The sequence below is a fragment of the Lissotriton vulgaris genome, chromosome 11 (assembly GCF_964263255.1).
Source record: "Lissotriton vulgaris chromosome 11, aLisVul1.2, whole genome shotgun sequence".
Taxonomy (NCBI): domain Eukaryota; kingdom Metazoa; phylum Chordata; class Amphibia; order Caudata; family Salamandridae; genus Lissotriton; species Lissotriton vulgaris.
In genome coordinates, this window is record NC_141699.1 from 881222331 (window position 1) to 881240088 (window position 17758).

The 17758-nt window shown below is 45.5% G+C and overlaps 1 protein-coding gene across 2 annotated transcripts in view; it reads right to left on the reverse strand.

Moving 5' to 3' along the window:
- Nucleotides 1-17758, reverse strand: part of WDR33 (WD repeat domain 33) — a 1115698-nt gene that overhangs the window by 190704 nt on the left and 907236 nt on the right. For both annotated transcript variants that reach the window (XM_086944027.1, XM_086944028.1), the window contains exon 14: nucleotides 14693-14832. In XM_086944027.1, coding sequence (XP_086800153.1) covers nucleotides 14693-14832 — 140 coding nt within the window. The remainder of the gene's footprint in view (nucleotides 1-14692; nucleotides 14833-17758) is intronic.

Sequence of the window (17758 nt, forward strand, 5' to 3'; positions counted from 1 at the left end):
CATTTGATAAACTATAAAGAGTGAAAAATAGGTATCAAGGAAACCTATGTATTTCCGAAATGGAAACAAGATATGGAGTTTAGAAGCAATCGTTAATTGCACATCTCTAAATGTGTGGGTACGCATACTAGCATGGGAATCAAATGGCATTTTTTAAAATGACTTTTTTTACAGTCTTACATTTGGAAGGCAAAAATGTATAGAAAGACAATTGGTGATAACACTTGTTGTACAATTCTGCGTTCCCCCAAGTTTCTTAATAAAAATGGTAAAAATTAAAAATAATAATGAAAATACCTTTTCCTCACATTTCTGAGATGGAAAGTTCTGGAATCTGCAGAGAGCCACAAACTTTCCCCCCACCCAGCATTCCCCCAAGTCTTCTAATAAATTGTTACCTTACATGTGTGGGTAGGCCTAGTGCCAGTGAACGGCCCAAAATGTATTGTGGGAACATCAAAATGATCTATCACAAAACAACATGGTTTTGCAAGGGCGTAGCCTGCGTTTACGGTACTAGGCTCAGTGGCCATTTAGCGAAACCTAACAAACCCAGATATTTTTGAAAACTAGAAAGCCGGGGAGTCCAGGGAGGTGTGGCTTGTGTGTATCCCTCAATGTTTTCTTACCCCTGCAAATCTTAACTTTAGCTAAAAACAACACACATTTTCCTCACATTTCTGTGTGGGAAAGTGATGGAATCACTGTGACGACACAAATTTCCTACCACCCAGTGTTCCCGCGAGTCTTCTGATATAAATGGTACCGCGGTTGTGTAGGTGGGCCAAGTGCGCGTTACAGGGAAGGGCCAAAAACTTTATCATGGAGAGATCAAAATGATCTATCACAAAACGACCTGGTTTTGCAAGGGGGTCATCAGTGTTTTTGGTCTCCCCTTTCCAATGATACCTCTTCTGTGTGTTTCAGTGCGGGGGGAGGGGCGGCCTGAAAGCACCGAAACAGTAAATAGTAAAATTTCACTTACAATGAAATGACGTCAATGCCAGTGCGCCATGCATGCGATCGTCATTACACTGGGGAAAAATGCCTCTGGCAGCTAGGAAAGCTCTTCCTCAGCTCCAAGGCTGAACAATTAAAAAGGAAACCCCTCTGCTGGGAAATATCCTGGTTGTGTGCAGAGAACGGAATTGTTTTGTCGTCCGCACACAACCACCGTGGCTAAGGACAGAACCACTCGGTCCTCCGCATCAAACAGTTAAGGTCATCCCAGATGGCAATGAGGGTTGATTCTGTGTCTCTTCCTGGATGGAATCCTGTTTGGAAGTAGGAAAGTATGGAGTTACCTTCAATAAATTGTGCCATTTGAGGGAATGCTACTCTATCAGTTTGCCCAGGAAAGATCCATTTAAAATTATAGTTGTCAGGCCAAGTGGGTCTAGGTTAGTTTTCTTTAATAATGTGCTTATCTATATAAGCCGTTTTTTATCTTCCTGGAAAGATTCCAGTAGTTAAGTAATTATTGATGACTCTTCTTTGTGATGTGGCAGCAAGGGTAGTTAGAAGAATGTTTTTTAAATATGTGGTGGAATAGAATCAGAAGCGCTGCCTGCAGACCTGCTTTCTTTGACCAGATTCATAAATTCAATTTGTGATATCTGTTTGAAGGAATGCAGACGCAGGGTTATCCAACTGTTGGGGGTCATTTTTGAAAATGGGTTGGTGGTTTTCCTTTATTTTACATAGGAGTCCAGCGTGTCTTCTTTGGTTGTGTAGCCATATAGCCAGTTCGTTCATGAATTCTTGAGTATAGATTGAGTTCCTTCTGTGCATTTAGGTTTACGAAATTCGGTGAATTAAAAAAACAAACTTTAATTTGCACATTTAGCATCGTGAATTCTGTTTGAATAGTCCTTTTTCTTAGCTATTTTGATTGCCGACTTGTATGATCGGTGAGGTTTCTCTAGGAAGTTCATCTTTGTTGCAGTTTGTTTTGAGGCAGGTGTGTTGCAGCTTTTTAATTTGCATTTTTATCTCTTAGTTCTTTATTTCTCCAGGCTGCCTGATGTGTTTTACCCTGTGCTGTTGTTTGGAGTGGTATTAGGATATCAAATGCTTTTTGTAGCCACTTCTAGTTCTTGAAGGGAATTTATTTTTCTAGATCGGTGTTGAATGTTAGTTGTGTTTCTAAGTATTCAAAATTTGGTTTGTTCCAGAGCAGATATATGTATGAACGTAAGGTAGTTTTAGGTGTGCTACTTTGTTGTCTTTTATGATGGATGTAGGAAGGTGGATATCTGACTATGGTTACCCCCAAACTTTTTGCCTAGTGTTTAGCTGGTTTTTGACTTAGTTGGCCTGGGATCCTGCTATTCAGGGCCCCAGGCTAATTGCTCTCTCCTTAAAATGGACTCCATGTACCTTAGGTGCATACACAATTGGAACTGGTTCACCCTATAGGCCCCTGTAACAGTGTACCATAGGTACCAGGGCATAGGTCTAACCAAGGCCTACCTGGGGCTGCAGCATGTATTGTGCCACCCCTAGCCTGGCCTCCATATTTGACACAACTGGCTGATCACTCAGCTGGGGTAAGTTGGTGTAATCACCTCTTACTTAGATATAGTATATCTATATCTAACTTAACTGGACACATAGTAACCTATAAGTCACTCCTATGGCAGGCCTTAACAATCCTGGAGGCAGAGTGCTTGGTTTTATGTGAGATGGTGCTCTAGCATGAGCTGAGCCTGTCTGCAGCTGTCGGGAACAACTCCCTTAGCTGTTCCGGGATATTGCCATACCATATACTCTTAAGTGCATTATAATCCTCGCGGTTATATGCTAACTTTGGTTTGGCTTTATCAAAACATGTCGAGTGAGGTGTCATACGATTTGGAATACTATCCCCTCGACAGTCCTGTCGACGGGGATAGCATTCCACCCTTCTAGAGGGACACGATATGTACATAACCTGAACCTCGGTTAAAGTTAACCCGAGCCTCAGCATCACAAAATGGATGCTGCCACCACAGACACAAGTCTGACCTCCTGCTGCTGGGAGTCTTTCCAGCGAGGGAGGCTTGGACAAAGGGTTTCCTGCCTTGGGAGGTGCGAGCACCACCCCAGACACGATTTTGTGTATTGGGTAGGACAGGGCTGAATAGAATCAGACATGCCTGGGGCACACAAGGTGTCCTCGTGCATAAGCCAGTCCAAACCGGTGCTGGGGCTTTCCAGGCCCAGTCCTGGCACGGAGCTAGACAAAGGAAAGGGGGTGTAACCACCCCCCTTCCTGGTACCACCCAGAGGAGGGACCTAGCAGGTGATCCACCCCTCAGATTGGGAATAAGAGTGGGAGCAGTGCCATAGCACCTCAGATCATCCTGAAATCAACTTGAAACAAAGAAGAAGACTGGACTTCGACATTCTGCTGCACTGAAGACTGAAGAGTATCTCCCTTGTGGCCTAGGAGTGCCACCCTGTGAACACAGGCACCATCCAGCAACTCGACGTCTGCTTCGCCGCCGCCTCCTGCCGGAGCTCGAGCCCAGAGCCCGACGAGACCCAGACTCCCAGACATCTCAGAGCCCGATCCACAGTCCCTGCAAAGAAGAGACCCGTGGAGGCACCGAGAGACGTGGGACCGGACATCTCGAAAGACCCCCGAGAAGCTGCCTGCGAAGCACCCGAGGCACCCTCGATGCTGTGCTTTGGGGTTTAACAGGGATGGTGAATTTGTATCGCCCGACGCCCGAGACATCTAGATGTAGTACCAGGGCAAGAAGTTTTAAAGTTTTTTTCGTCCGAAGGACAAGCAGATTTGATAATAGTTAAACTACGGACAGAACTGCTTCCCCCTCGAGCGAACAGTTAATCAAGAAATCGGAAGCAGATGCCTTCAACAACTGAAATGTTTATTGGCTTATGATTCTTTAAGCCTGTGACTGTAGTCATTATTGTGATATGCTCGTTCCGCAATGCATCCACTCTCAGGTAAAGCGTTGCTTTTGATTGGTGAACTCAGCCGGGGGTTGAGCATCAGGAAGAGCTCGAGGCAGCTGATATTTATGAAATGGCAATAGATGAAATGCGAAGTGAAGCTGCTTTTTCCGCAAAGGTTGAAACGCACGTCACAGCTCCCATCAGACTGCCAGGTAAGAGACTGGGTGGTGGGGGAGGAGAGGAATGGAGGCCCTCTCAGTTCTGCCTCTCGGTTTCCTGCCCGATTATCTTTGCTCCTCCTTGTGCCACATGCATTTCTTTCGGCCTAGCTCCCTCTGGGCCTTGCAGAATCATCTTAAGTCTGCCCGTCGGGTCTGTTTCTAGCATTTCTCTCCCTGGGCCTCTTGGAGCCCACACAAGTCTGCTTCTAGTGGGCATTTCCGTTACCTTTTACTTTCCGTGGACGTCACATATGAGCAGCGGTATGCCCCTCATTGATCTCTTGTGCTTCCTGCTTGCCTGCGTTTTATGTACAGTGAGTGCATTCTGAAAAAAATCCGAGGCTTTGTGAAAACGCTTTGTTCTGTAGTACTTCTCACTTCAGCAGCATCTCTAAACATAAGGATTGCTAAAGAAAACAGGAAAGGCAGCACATACTTTTGAAGGTTTGCTTGCAAGTTTTCTGATAGTGTATTTTCCATAAAGGCCGGCATTTATTCAACACATTAAGGTACTTTGTAGGAGTTTCAGTGAAGTGCCAAGCATGCCTTTGCGGAGGCAGGACAGCAACAAATAGCTGTTGTCAGTATCTGCTATAGTTGTTCCTATTACAGGATTGATGCCTCCCGATTCTCACAGGGTCTTAAGCAGGGTCATTTTAGTTCTCTGTGTGAAAACTATTTAAATAACGTTTTAAAAATGGTGTTGTGTTCTCAGGTTCTTATATATATACTTGTGTAAAAGCCAAGCTGTTTGCCATAACGCATAGGAGTTAGGCCTTTCGCCAAGTGCAAGCAGTTTTGGCAGGTAAAGGAATAGAGTCCCAGGAAAATAGAACATTTGCAGAAGATCACATATTGTAGTAAAGTGGAGCAGCATTAGAAATTTGGTTCCCTCGTTTGATCACTTCTAATCTAGCAACTAGGTTACATCTTAAACATGACATATTGTGTGCATTCAGAGGGCAAACACCTGGGGTGTTTATTTCAGACATACACCAAATGTAGCCCGGTCAAATGCCTGACAATGTGTTAATGCAGTGCATAAAAAGAAGTTTCTTAAAAATGGCCCTGTAGAACTGGCTTGAGTTGTGGAGGGTGTGCGATGGGTCTGAAATGTCCTACTCAGTCTCTTGCTTGTAGTGTATAGATTAACGAGGCACAGGTGTTCCTTCACATCAGTTAGAAGTGCCTATCTGTCAGGCGGAACCACTTCTATGTCTTGCAGTCTGTCTTTTGACTTTTATTTGGCTTCTCTTCCAGGTGTTTTTAATGTGCTCTAACCTATACCTTGCAACAGGGTTAACCTTTAAAAAGCATCACAGAGCACATGCTTTAACCCCCAGACAGGCAGCACTGAAGCTATTGTGCCTTAAATACATTGCACACAAAGACAGTAACTACAAGCTGCAGAAAAAGAATTGAAATCTAGGAGGAATCAACATTTCAATACTCTGAGGAATTCAGTAGGATAACAGTCAGAGAAAAAAATTGATGCATTTACGTAGCATTCTTCACAGCAACTGCCAGCTCTGGTAAAAAAAAAAAAACTACAACAAAGGCACCAAAACTAGTCCGTGCCCTACCTAACACTTCCACTATATCTATCCTTGTCTAACACACCTATCTTCTCATGCACGATATCAAATTCCTAAACCATCTCTAGCCACACCTGACCCTTTACATTCTCCTGCACACAATCATCGCCAACCTTTCTCTCATTTCTAGTCTCCAGTGTAACCCATGCCTCCAGGACTCCAACTCTTCTTTTTTTCCTTGTCTAAAACCTCCTGATATTTTCCCTGTCTAACGCCACTCCCTTCTCTAACTCAATGGTTAACCTCTCAATCATCCCTCACTCTTCTCCGTCCACCAGTCAAAACCCATGTAACCACAAAGCCATCAGCGACTTCCCCGTGACACTTAAGACATTTCTAGCTAAGAATCCCTGGGCTACTACTGTCTCTTTTTATAAATCCTATGCTACCATAGGCTCTCGGTGTAACTGTAAGACATCCCGGGCTCCCTGTGTTACCCCTCAGTCACAATTGGCTCCCCATGGATCTCCATTCCCATCTATAGATCCCCCTCAAACCTGCCTCCCTTGACAAATTTTGCTGTGAATGTCGAAGGGTCTTTGGTTCTGTCATACATTTAATGTCATGAGTGTCACATGATTGTGTGTCAGGGCGTGCCTGGATTATATGTTGTACTGAGAGAACCAATAACTTGCATTTACCCTCCCTACTTTAGGGCACAGGCTCTACTTCAATTTCTGTAGTCTCTTGTACTTGTTCTTTAGCTGCTGTCTTCAAGAAGAGATCGCCACAGTTTGAAAGGCTGAGGATGCTGGCAGTTTTTGGATGTTGAAAACTGTTGTAACCTCTTCATACAAACCTGAGGACTAATGTATGTGGCAATTACCGTTACCTCCAGCACTGCTACTTTACTGTGTCATTTATTTACCTGTAAATGCCCCAAACATTCACTCTCCCCATCTCTACTTCTGATTTTATCTTCCTACCCTCCACCCACACTACTTTTTCTTAAAACTGCAGGTGGTGTCTTGCTTTTGCAAAATGGTATCAATCTTCCATCTGAGTAATCCTGTCTCCTAACATGTATGCTCAATGTAAACCAGATTCACAAGCCCCTGTGTATGGTTGGTCTCTCCTTTGCCAAATCTAAATCCAGGCCTACAACATGCCCGAGCATCCACTCAATCACTCTCCACGCAACAGCTGAGGAATATTTTAAGAATGTAGCATCATTTATGCTTTTTGCTTAGAAATTTCTCCCACTAGCCGCCTCCCTTATGCTTCCTCCTGGGCTCCTGCCTAAACCATAGTGTATCTGATTCAAGAAATACCAGACTCCGGGCCCATTTCTTGACAACCTGCGGGTAAGCCAGAGGTTTTTGGGCCAGACCACGCTGCAGACATGATCTCTGTTGGATTCTTTTAAAAGTGTATCAGGCAAATAACAACAGTTCTTTGTCTTATGTCCGACGAGGATACACTGGACCTGGAGACAGCAATCTGTATTTTCTTACAGGGCAGACTACCCTCACTGGAGAATAACGGTTGGGGTGAATGCCAACTACTACTTCAAGGAGCTTACCGAAAAGGACATCGACTAATCCATGCAGACTAATTTTGCAGCTCTCCCTCAGGTGGAATGTTTGTGTTAAATTTGCTGCAGAAGTGTAATTTAGCCACTGCACTGTGGTAGCTGTTACTGGCGGAACGTCAAAGCTCCAACCACAACTGTTTTAAAAACACAGGCATTTCTTCCAAAATGTTGCCCATACTGATAATGCACAATTCATTCTTCCGATATGTTGTCCATAGTTTTAACACAGGATTTATTCAGCAGTTCATCATGAGCATACCTATGCATTTTCATAGACCGTATTTCTTTCAGTTTGTATCATACCACATCAAAATCCTGCTGGGACTGACCAGATTCACAAGAGAAGGATTTTCCGATCCTTGACCCCGATACCAGCTACTTGCATGAGTTTAGTAATTTCGGATGTCACCACTACTGCTGCACAACCGGTTATCGTGTTAGTTTTACCTATCTACCAAATGTAAGGTAAATGGTTCTGGAATCTACTGAAGCCTTCCAAGACTTTTAATCAGCTTCTTCCTATGGGAAGACATAGAAATCCTTTTTGTAAATCTGTAACACAATTTGGGTTCTGTTGAAGTTCCTACTGACTCATTACCAAGTTTAATGGTACTCTCCTTTGGGACTGCTGGTAAGACTGCCATACCCGAGGCATAGACCTGAGCCTTTCTCTCAGACTGCTTGCGCAACCATGGGCCCAGCCCCAAGTGTTTTCTTTATTACCATTACATGTTGCAATGTTACAGTCAAACAAATGAAAATCTTTCACATCATGTGAGATGATGCTTTGATGTTAATTGGACTGAAATATACAGAACTGCCTCCTAAAAAGAAGAGTTCTGACTCTTGCCCTTTACTGATGAATCAGAAAAAAACATCCTTTGCTCTGCTGAAGATAACCTAGTTAAGGCATATAAAGAATAACATGTATGTCTATCTCTGACTTAGGGCTGGAGCACAGATCCGCCTGGGACGACTCCTGGTGGCCCCCCGCCCTAGGCAGCGCACCCAAACCAACGGACCACGCACGCAACATGGGCTTCATCCTGGACTCCTCCCTCTCCATGACCAGACAAGTCAATGCCGTCTCCTCGTCGTGCTTCAACATCCTGCGCATGCTACGTAAGATCTTCCGGTGGATCCCCACCGAGACCAGGAAGACGGTCACCCAGGCCCTCGTCACCAGCCGTCTGGACTACGGCAGCTCCCTCTACGCCGGAACCACCGCCAAACTCCAGAAGAGACTCCAGCGGATTCAGAACGCCTCAGCACGACTCATCGTAGACATCCCCGTCGCAGCCACATCTCCGGACACCTGAGAGATCTGCACTGGCTCCCGGTCAACAAGAGAATCACCTTCCGTCTCCTCACCCACGCACACAAAGCCCTACACAACCAAGGCCCATGATACCTCAACAGCCGCCTCAACTTCTAAGCTCACACACGCCAGCTTCGATCGACCGGCCACGCCCTCGCCGCCGTCCCCCGCATCCGAAGAGCCACCACAGGAGGAAGGTCCTTCTCCTACCTGGCCGCCAAGACTTGGAACTCCCTCCCGACCCACCTCCGCCTGACCCAGGACCACCTTGCCTTCAGGAAGCAGCTCAAGACCTGGCTGTTCGAGCAGTAGCGGACCCCCCCCCTCCCCTAGCGCCTTGAGACCCTCCGGGTGAGTAGTGCGCTATATAAATGCTTGATTGATTGATTGATTGATTAACTGTATTTTATTTACCAATACAGAATGCAAAATGTATATTGTAATATTGTTTTTTCCAGTGCATAAACATCAAATAATTAAATTAAGTAGTAGTCTGGACAAGTTGACTTCTTTGCAGGGCAAGTAGATTTCGGTAGCCTGTTGTCCCTTGGACAAGTAGATTTTTACAAATATTCCACATCCCTGGGTTTAAGAAGCCCCACCACCGAGCAGCATTTGCACTGAAGATCAGCCCCCCCAGCAGCTCCACGATCTGCGTGGGGCCCTTTTGCATCTTGCCACTCAACGCGCCATCCCGGTCACTTGCCACGTGGCTAGCGGCCATCTTGGCGACGAAATCCGAAATCAACACTGCGGGTCTGGTTGCTCCAGACTTGCCCTCGCTCCTGTAAAAAGGAGCACCTGCTCTGACCTTGCTGGTCCAAGTGATAAGCTTTCTTCACTTCCTGCGTGGCTTGCATTAGCCAAGGCCTGTTTGCTCCAATCAAGTTGCCGACACCGCCATCAGCTAGAGCCTTCGTGGGACAGCTCGTGATCGACTCCTGGACGTCCTCGACCTCTTCGTGTCCACGTGGCTGCAGAGACAAGCTACACCTCATCGCCTGTTTGCACCCGACATCGCCTGGTTCCATCCTGGTTCCACGGTAGTCACTGGCTAGTGACTTTGAACATTGTCCCCTCTGCTTTCAGGTCTTCACCACTTCAGATCCACCCTTGGATCCACCAACACCCCCCTCGACGACCCGCATGCAGCATCTTCATCTTCAGGCACCATCGACCTGCGTGACGAAACCAGACACTACTTCGCACCCGTGCACCCGCTTCCTGTGGGTGAGGTAACTCAGCAAACCGGTGTTCCTACACTGGTATACACCTCTAGTGTCTAGGTCTTAAGTTTCATCTTTATAGGTCACTCTGAAGGTTCCTTAAACACTAACTTTGTAACTTTTACGCACCATTGACATTGCATTGGTGTATGCGTGCACTTTAAGAGCTGCACCAGAGTCCCGCGGGCCTTTCCCGACTTCTTCACTGTTAGTCCCGAACAGCTCCAGCGATTCTCAAGGCCCTAGGCCTACTTCCTTTCAGCTAGGTGGTTCTCATACCACTATTTTATTATATGGTTTAGGTGGCCCCTAGGGCTCATCCATATTGTGCAACTTTTGTGTATTCAAACTGTGTTTTGTTTTAACGCATTTGCTTCTGTGCTCATAAAGAGTAGAGGGGATTTGTAGTAAATAAATATATATATATTTTCAATATATATCTGTGTGGTGTCCTTTCATTTGGCATTCAAGGGGATTGTGTATGGTAAAACACCTTGCTTCACAGGCCTTTACAGAGTTTAGCCTAAGACTGCTTTGTCCACGCTACTAAGATAGCTGGTCTATAAGGTTGACTTACAACCAATCATCATAAGGGTTGTTTGGCATCGTACAAGGTGATCACTAGAACTAGTGAGCATCATATACCAGGCCACCTTCTCACAATGGAAAGCTAGCAAATGGGGGTCTAGCCATGTGACGGGAGCTATCTTTTGAAAGGTAACTAGTTCTGTATTTGCAATATTTACATCTAGGATGGGCCCAGCGATGTGTGTGGGTTTGTGGAAGTAGGTTCAGTGTGTCAAGGCCAGTGATGATGTTTTTTGGATGGGTCACATTAGGATAGCCAAACAAAATTATTAGTTCACCAAGAAAGCATAGGCTAGAGTGTAGTGTGATAAGGTTTGAAACTATGTTTAGAAATTTTTCTGGGAATGTTGCATTGCTAGGTGGTGGTCTGTAAAGGAGAATACATTTACAGAAGGTAGTTGGTGTAGTCAGAAACAGATGGGCAAATTACACCAATAATAAGTACCAAAGCACTAGGCAGCTACACAGCACAAGCCTAGTCCCAAGGGTAGCATGGTGATAAGTGTGTGTACGCAAAAGAAGAGAAAGCCAAGCAAATCATTTGGCAACATACACCAGGAAGAGATGGCACTAAATGAGTAAAAGGATGACAAAAGGGCAACAATTGGAACTGGTAGTAGTCATTCACTTTTGATACTACCTCCTATTGAACCAATACAAACCATGAACAAGGAAGGTAATGGTAGAGTAATTGAGACAAGCAACCTGAACACTTTAAAAGTCCCAGATTCCACCTACGCGGAAGTAGTCCAACATCTTGGCTCAAGCCCCACTCAAGCTCCTGAAGGCTCCCAAAGGTTGAAAACACCATCAGGTGAGCCATAGGTTGTGGTTCAGAGCTGAACCAGACTGCAATCTTGCACATGCGAAGGTGAGAGACAGAGCTTGTGCAGTTGGTGTCCTGATAGCGCATGAGCGGATCATCGAGCTTCACGTTATTCTTCTTTCCTCTCCCCTCCGTGCAATCCCAATACTTTTCTTAGATCCAGGATACTTACTCTTTCTAGTTTACATAAGTGTGCATCCTCTTGATCTTATAGGAATTCGTCCCAGGCAACTTCCACTATTAGTAGTGATTAACATTTCAGGGTAACATTAGAGGCAATGTAGTAAATGAAAAGGTACCCGGTTACATTTTTTTCAGCTATGACAGAAGCATTGACACAGGTTTGGTAGTTCTTATATTGTTGAGTATTCACCTAGCTCTTCTCTGGCCTGTGAGCCCTACAAAGAAGCAGCCATGCCAGCAGCACTTCAAGCCTCCCTTCCTTGTAGAACAGGAGTTCAGGGTGGAACAGCAATACAAATAGCCCCTTCTTTAACTGAAGTAGTACTGCACAGCAACAATCTGCAATATTTCCACCAGGGCAGATCATGTTCACATGGTTCATGGTGCTAGATGCAGCCTCACTTTCAGCCACAGCAACATTCAAATTACAGGTTTGGCCCAGCTACTGTTACAAAATGGTTAAAAATACATTTGCATAAAGTATACCCAAGTGAGCTCTACTGGAATGAAATGTGCTTCACCATCAATGCACTGCAATGGAAGCAGGCAATATGATGTAAGTTAAGGATGTGGAATTCGCCAGCTACCTCTTGTGGAGTACCCAATTTATTGAAAGATAAACAACAATATTTTCCATCTCAGAAGTGCTTATGCACCACTATATAAAAACTTTAAAAGAAATAGGGAAACATATGTGAATGACTGATAGAAACAATAAGAAGTGCTTGTGAGTGAAAGAAGGACCTGAGGCAAAAGACAAGAATACCACTGCAAGAGAATAATATAATGAGGCTGCTTTCTGACTGAGACAGGGCAGAGGGATACGTATCCAGTGAAGGTGGCTAAATGTCAGACATGTAAGGAAAAGAGCACCTGACATACACAATAAAAAGAAATGTACCGCTAAAACCTCATACAAGACACATTTGAGAAAAATAGACTGGGCAAGACTCAGTATCCTAATGTATAAACCCACTGAAAATGAGCAACGGTGAGATGCTAAAAACTGTGATGGACAAGTTTGTCACTTATCTTATCTTAATGTTTTGGTGAAGCGCTACAGCTGCCCCGGCAATGAGGCGTCCCGGCGCTGAAACCCAGATCCAATCCTGAGCTAGAAGGTCCGAGGACAGAGGAAAGTTTACAGGCAAGGGAATAGAAGAGTTTTCACTGCCTTCCGGAAAGCAGATAGGTTGTCTATTGCGCGAATATGATGAGGTAGTTCATTCCACATCTTGGCTCCCAGGAACCTAAAGGAGCGTCCGCCCATGCGGCAGAGTTTTATGCGTGGGACGCAGAGAAGGTTTTGGTTGGAGGATCTTAGGTTCCGTGACGGCGCATAGGGAGTAAGAAGGGGTTGAAGCAGAGGGGGAGTGTTAAGTTTGAGAATTTTGAAGGTCATGGTGAGGGTCTTAAACTTGATTCTGGAGTCAACCGGAAGCCAATGCAGTTTTCTGATGGTTGCTCTGGCTGAGCATCTGCGGGGAAGGCCGACCAGAGTTCGAGCGGCCGAGTTCTGCACGCGTTGTAGTCGTGCTAACTCACATTTGTTGGCGCCAAGAAGGAGTACATTGGCATAGTCTAGACGCGAGAGGATGGTGGCTTGGATGATGAGTTGGCGGGTCTTTGCGTCAAAGAAGCCTAGTATGTGGCTAAGGCTTCTCAGTAAGCCAATGCAGGTGCCGGCAACTTTCTTGGTGTGAGCTCGAAAGTTGAGTGAGTCGTCCATCCAGACACCCAAGTTTTTCACTAGGGTTTTGGGGGGAGGGATGGTACCAAGGGAGGATGGCCACCAGTGCTCATTCCAAAGGCTGGTGTTTTTGCCAAGGAGAAGCACCTCTGTTTTTCCGCCGTTGAGTTGTAAACAGTTTGTGGTCATCCATTGGGCGACCGCAGAGAGTCCGTTTTTGAAATTAGAGGAAAGGTTGGAAGGTCCGTCTGAGAGGGCGATGGCCAGTTGTGTATCGTCAGCGTACGATACCAATGTCAAGCCCCATTCTTTGGCTACTGCCGCCAGAGGCTGAACATAAAGATTAAAAAGAGAGGGGCTTAGCGCAGAGCCCTGCGGGACTCCCTGTTCAATAGGGTGGGGTTTGGATAAAAAAGGGGGGGCAGAGACTCGAAAGGACCTGTTTTCGAGGAAAGATCTGAACCACTCCAAGGCATGACCCGTTACTCCAAAGGTCTCCAGACGTTTAAGAAGGATGACATGGGATACCGTGTCAAAGGCCGCGCTGAGATCCAGAAGGATCAGCGCAGCACCTTGACCGGCATCCAAGATCATCCGGAGGTGCTCTGTGGTGGCTAAAAGAGCAGACTCAGTGCTATGGCCTGGCCTGAACCCATTTTGTGATGGGTCCAGAATGTTGTTTTTGACCATATGTTGGGATAGAGCACTGTTAACATGCGCTTCAGCGAGTTTGGAGAGCCATGGAAGCAGGGAGATTGGACGAAAGTTCTCCGGTTTCGATGGGTCTAGGGTGGGTTTCTTGATGATAGGCGAAACCCACGCTTGCTTCCAGGCAGATGGTACACACGCTGAAGTGAAGGAGAGGTTCAGGATGGTGGTTAACGCTGGTAGGAAGAAGTTGATTGAATCTAGGAATTGAGCCGGGCGCATAGGGTCTGCGGGGGAGCCAGACTTGACTTTATTACATAGTTTAATAAGAGTGTCTTTGGAGATTTCTGGGATGTAGGTCAAGTAGCTAGGAGAAGCGGAGGGATAGCTGATGGTATTAGTGTCATGCTGGGGGAAGGAGGTGTAGATTTTCTGCACTTTGTCAATGAAGAACTTAGCAAGTTCTTCGCACTGTTGCTCAGAGGAGATCATAGGGGGGGGTGTTTTGCTGCTCTGTAGTTCCTGTACGAGTTTGAAAATTTCTTTCGCGGGGGTGGGACTAGTTTCAATTTTGTCAGCGTAGAAGGCGGTCCGTGCAGCACGGATGGCTTTATGATACGTTTTTTGTAGCAGAAGGTATTTAGTTTTGTCTTCTTTATTGTATTCCCTACGCCAAAGGCGTTCTGCCTTTTTACACTCTTTCCGTAGATTTTTGAGTGCGTCGTTGTACCAGGGGTTCGATGGCGAGTTACGACCTTTTGTCCATTTAGCAGGGATAAGACTGTCTAGTCCGTCCGTAATCCACTCGTGAAACGAGCTGTAGTTAGCGTTGATGTCAGCGTTAGAGTCATAAACTTATCTCTCTCTGAGAGTCAAATCCATTTCACCGATTCCTACAGTCTGTATACTATGTGCTCTAACACTGTTTGATAAATACATTAATTTAATTTTGGCACCAACCTGCTGGAACTGGGGTGGGATAGGCTTTGCATACGGCACTTTCTTTTGTGGCACTTTCTTTTGGTCTTTTAACAGGACCTCTTCAATTCCCCAGTCTAGGCCTGGAATAGTCATTTCTGACTCAACCGCGTCGTCTTTCCCTGCAAGTATTACACAAAAAACAATACGTTCATGCACATCCTTCACTGAAATTGGTATTCTAGAGTCTAGATTCTGGTAGTTAATTTCCATTAAAAACTCACTGTGTTTTGTAAATGTCTTGTGTAAGGAAGGCAGTGTGAACTAAAGTATTTCCAGTGTCGGTCTGCATGTAATTTACATGCAGGACATTAGGTGGGTCCCTTAAAAAAAGTAACTCTAGCATACGGAGACCCACAACACCAGTACTCAGGAGAAAACAGCAGACCTGTTTTGAGACTTCGTTTCTCTTACAAGCCCAAATCTATTTTTACCTTGCTGGTTTTAGAAACTAGGTCCAAAACTGATCAGTGTGTTTTAATAATGTGATATATTAATCTGGCAGCCGCACAATACACACATTTCTGTGTTTAAATGAGTTTCTAATAGGTCAAAACTACCATGAAAAATAGCTACAAGGTGGCACAAGCCTAATTACTGTGACAGTCTTTATAATTCTAACAAAGATCTAGATGCTAACTAGCTGAGCGAATGTGCCAATCCATAAACCATTTGCTTGGATGTCAGGTACGCCCATCATGCTGCATGAATATATACTAACACACTGACTATAATATATATTATCATTTAAATTATAAAGGAGAATGTACAAAAGTGATTATCTGCACAGGTTATTGCCCAAAGAAACATTCATAGACTATGAAACAAAAGACAGATGCTTTTTTGATTTAAATATTTCTATGATCTAGGCACAATTGAATAAACACTAATTGACAACTTAAAATGCATATTTTATTTCATTGACATTTGTGGAGACATTAGGAGTCTGCTTTGTCCCAAAAAGTGTAAAGTCAACAGTGAGCTCAAATGTACGTCTTCTTTTGGAAGCAATGAAAAACAAATCTCACAAAAATTATTGTAAGTTAGACCCAACATTTCAACGATCTGCTTTATAATAGCAATATTATCCATAGTAGAGGGCATTCCCAGCAAATTATTGAACCTGTGGGGGGGGGGGGGGGGGGGGGGGGGGGGGATGGCGGAAATATGGTCCTGACCTTTGCCTCTACCCTCCTGTATCCAACCCCAGTCAAATAAGACGTGTGACCGCCCCAATTTTAAAATTACATGGCTTGCATTTACCTTGGAGAAAAATTTGCCACAGGGTGAAAACCTCCTTATTTTTCAAATCTGGCTCCTACACACTCATAAATACTTAGAATTAACTCCTGTGCTGAATTTAGAAGGGGATTGCAGCACAGGTCTTAGCAAGACTCCAATCAAACCAGATTTTGATTTAACCTTTGTCTGCTTAACAAAGGAAAATGTGAAAGAAAGATGATCACTAAAAACACGACAGCTTACCAATTTGGTAGCACAAAAGCTAATATTTGTCTAAGTCTTGTTAAAAGACAAGTTACTTACATTCAGTAAGGATATATCTGTAAGAAACATAGGTTAGTTATGGATTCCTTATCTTAGAATGACCTTCAGGCGTCAAGACTGGATCCGGAAAGTTTTTCGTCAGCAGTGCCTCTGCGCGTCGGAAAGTGCTGTCGGTCGACTCCGTGTCTGTCGTTGGCACCGTGGTCGCCAGGATAACGTTGCAGTAGCTACTTAGACGCTGCCCTTGCGAGCTGACATCGTGGTGGAACTGCAGAGCCATGCAAGACACTGACCACTGATGCACAAAACTAGGGCCCTAAAAGGATGTCTTGAACCCCAGAAACCAGTTAGCAGAATGGGGAGGATGGGACGAGCGGTAAGTAATTCATAACTAACCTATGTTTCTTACAGATATATCGTTACAGAAGGTAAGTAACTTGTTCATCTGAGAGAAACAGTTATAGATTCCTTAACTTAGATTAGATACTGTGAGAAGTTGGCCCGATATGCAGCGTTCACTATTCTAGCGACCACTATGTATCGTTCCAAACGACCCTTATGGTGATTGGTTGTAAGTCAACCTTAGACCAGCTATCCTAGTAGCGTGGATACGAGCAGTCTTCGGGCTAAACTCTAGAGGGCGTGTTAAGCCAGCTGTTATACCATCACATACCCCTTGAACCCCAAGTGAAAGGACACCACACATGAAAATAAACAGTATATTTATTAAGAATCACAACAGCCCTGGACTCTTTATGAGGACAGGGTACTAAGCACAGAACAAAACTCTTAGGAAAATACTTCAAGTGCACAATTAAAACAAGTGCCCGAGGGCACGGAAAGTTCTAATGGTCTCGGGCGGACCCGATAAGGCAAGTCGGAAGCGAGGGACTCGGGACCCTAGAGTAAGGAGGCTATGCAGGCACCGAAATGCCGAAGTTACCTAGCCACGAGGGCTGCGGCTGCACAAGTCTTACAGGCGTCGGGGGTCTTCGCCGACGAGCCAGGAGCCGGAAGAAAAGGAGTTGCTGGCCGGCGACCAGTGATGAATAGTTCGTAGAGATCCAAGCCTGGATCAGAGATCGTTGATACCTGAAAGCAGAGGGGACCAAGTTCGTACTACTAGCTAGTAGTCAGAGGGTACCAGGAAGGCACCGGATGGCCGTCACCTCGACTAGGTGAGTGGGCGACGCTAGGCTCTGCAGTCTCACGGACCCGGAGGCGTTGTCGGCGACCAGGATGGAGGTGCGAGCTGTCCCACGAAGGTTGATGCTGTCGGCGTCGCTGGGCCCAGGATTGGGGCAACAAGCCTTGGCAGATTTCAGGGCCACGTGGTGGGCCTAAAATGGCGTCTTGAGTGGACCAGGAGGGTCCGGGGTGCTTCTCTCAAAGATGGAAGCAAAGGCCAGTCTGGAGCAACCAGACCAGCAGCGTTGGTTGTCGGATGTCGTCAAAGAAGGGCACAAGCCAGCGGCTAGTGACCAGACAACGTGCTGAGCAGCGAGCAGAAGGGCCCCACGCAGATCGTGGAGATGCTGGGGG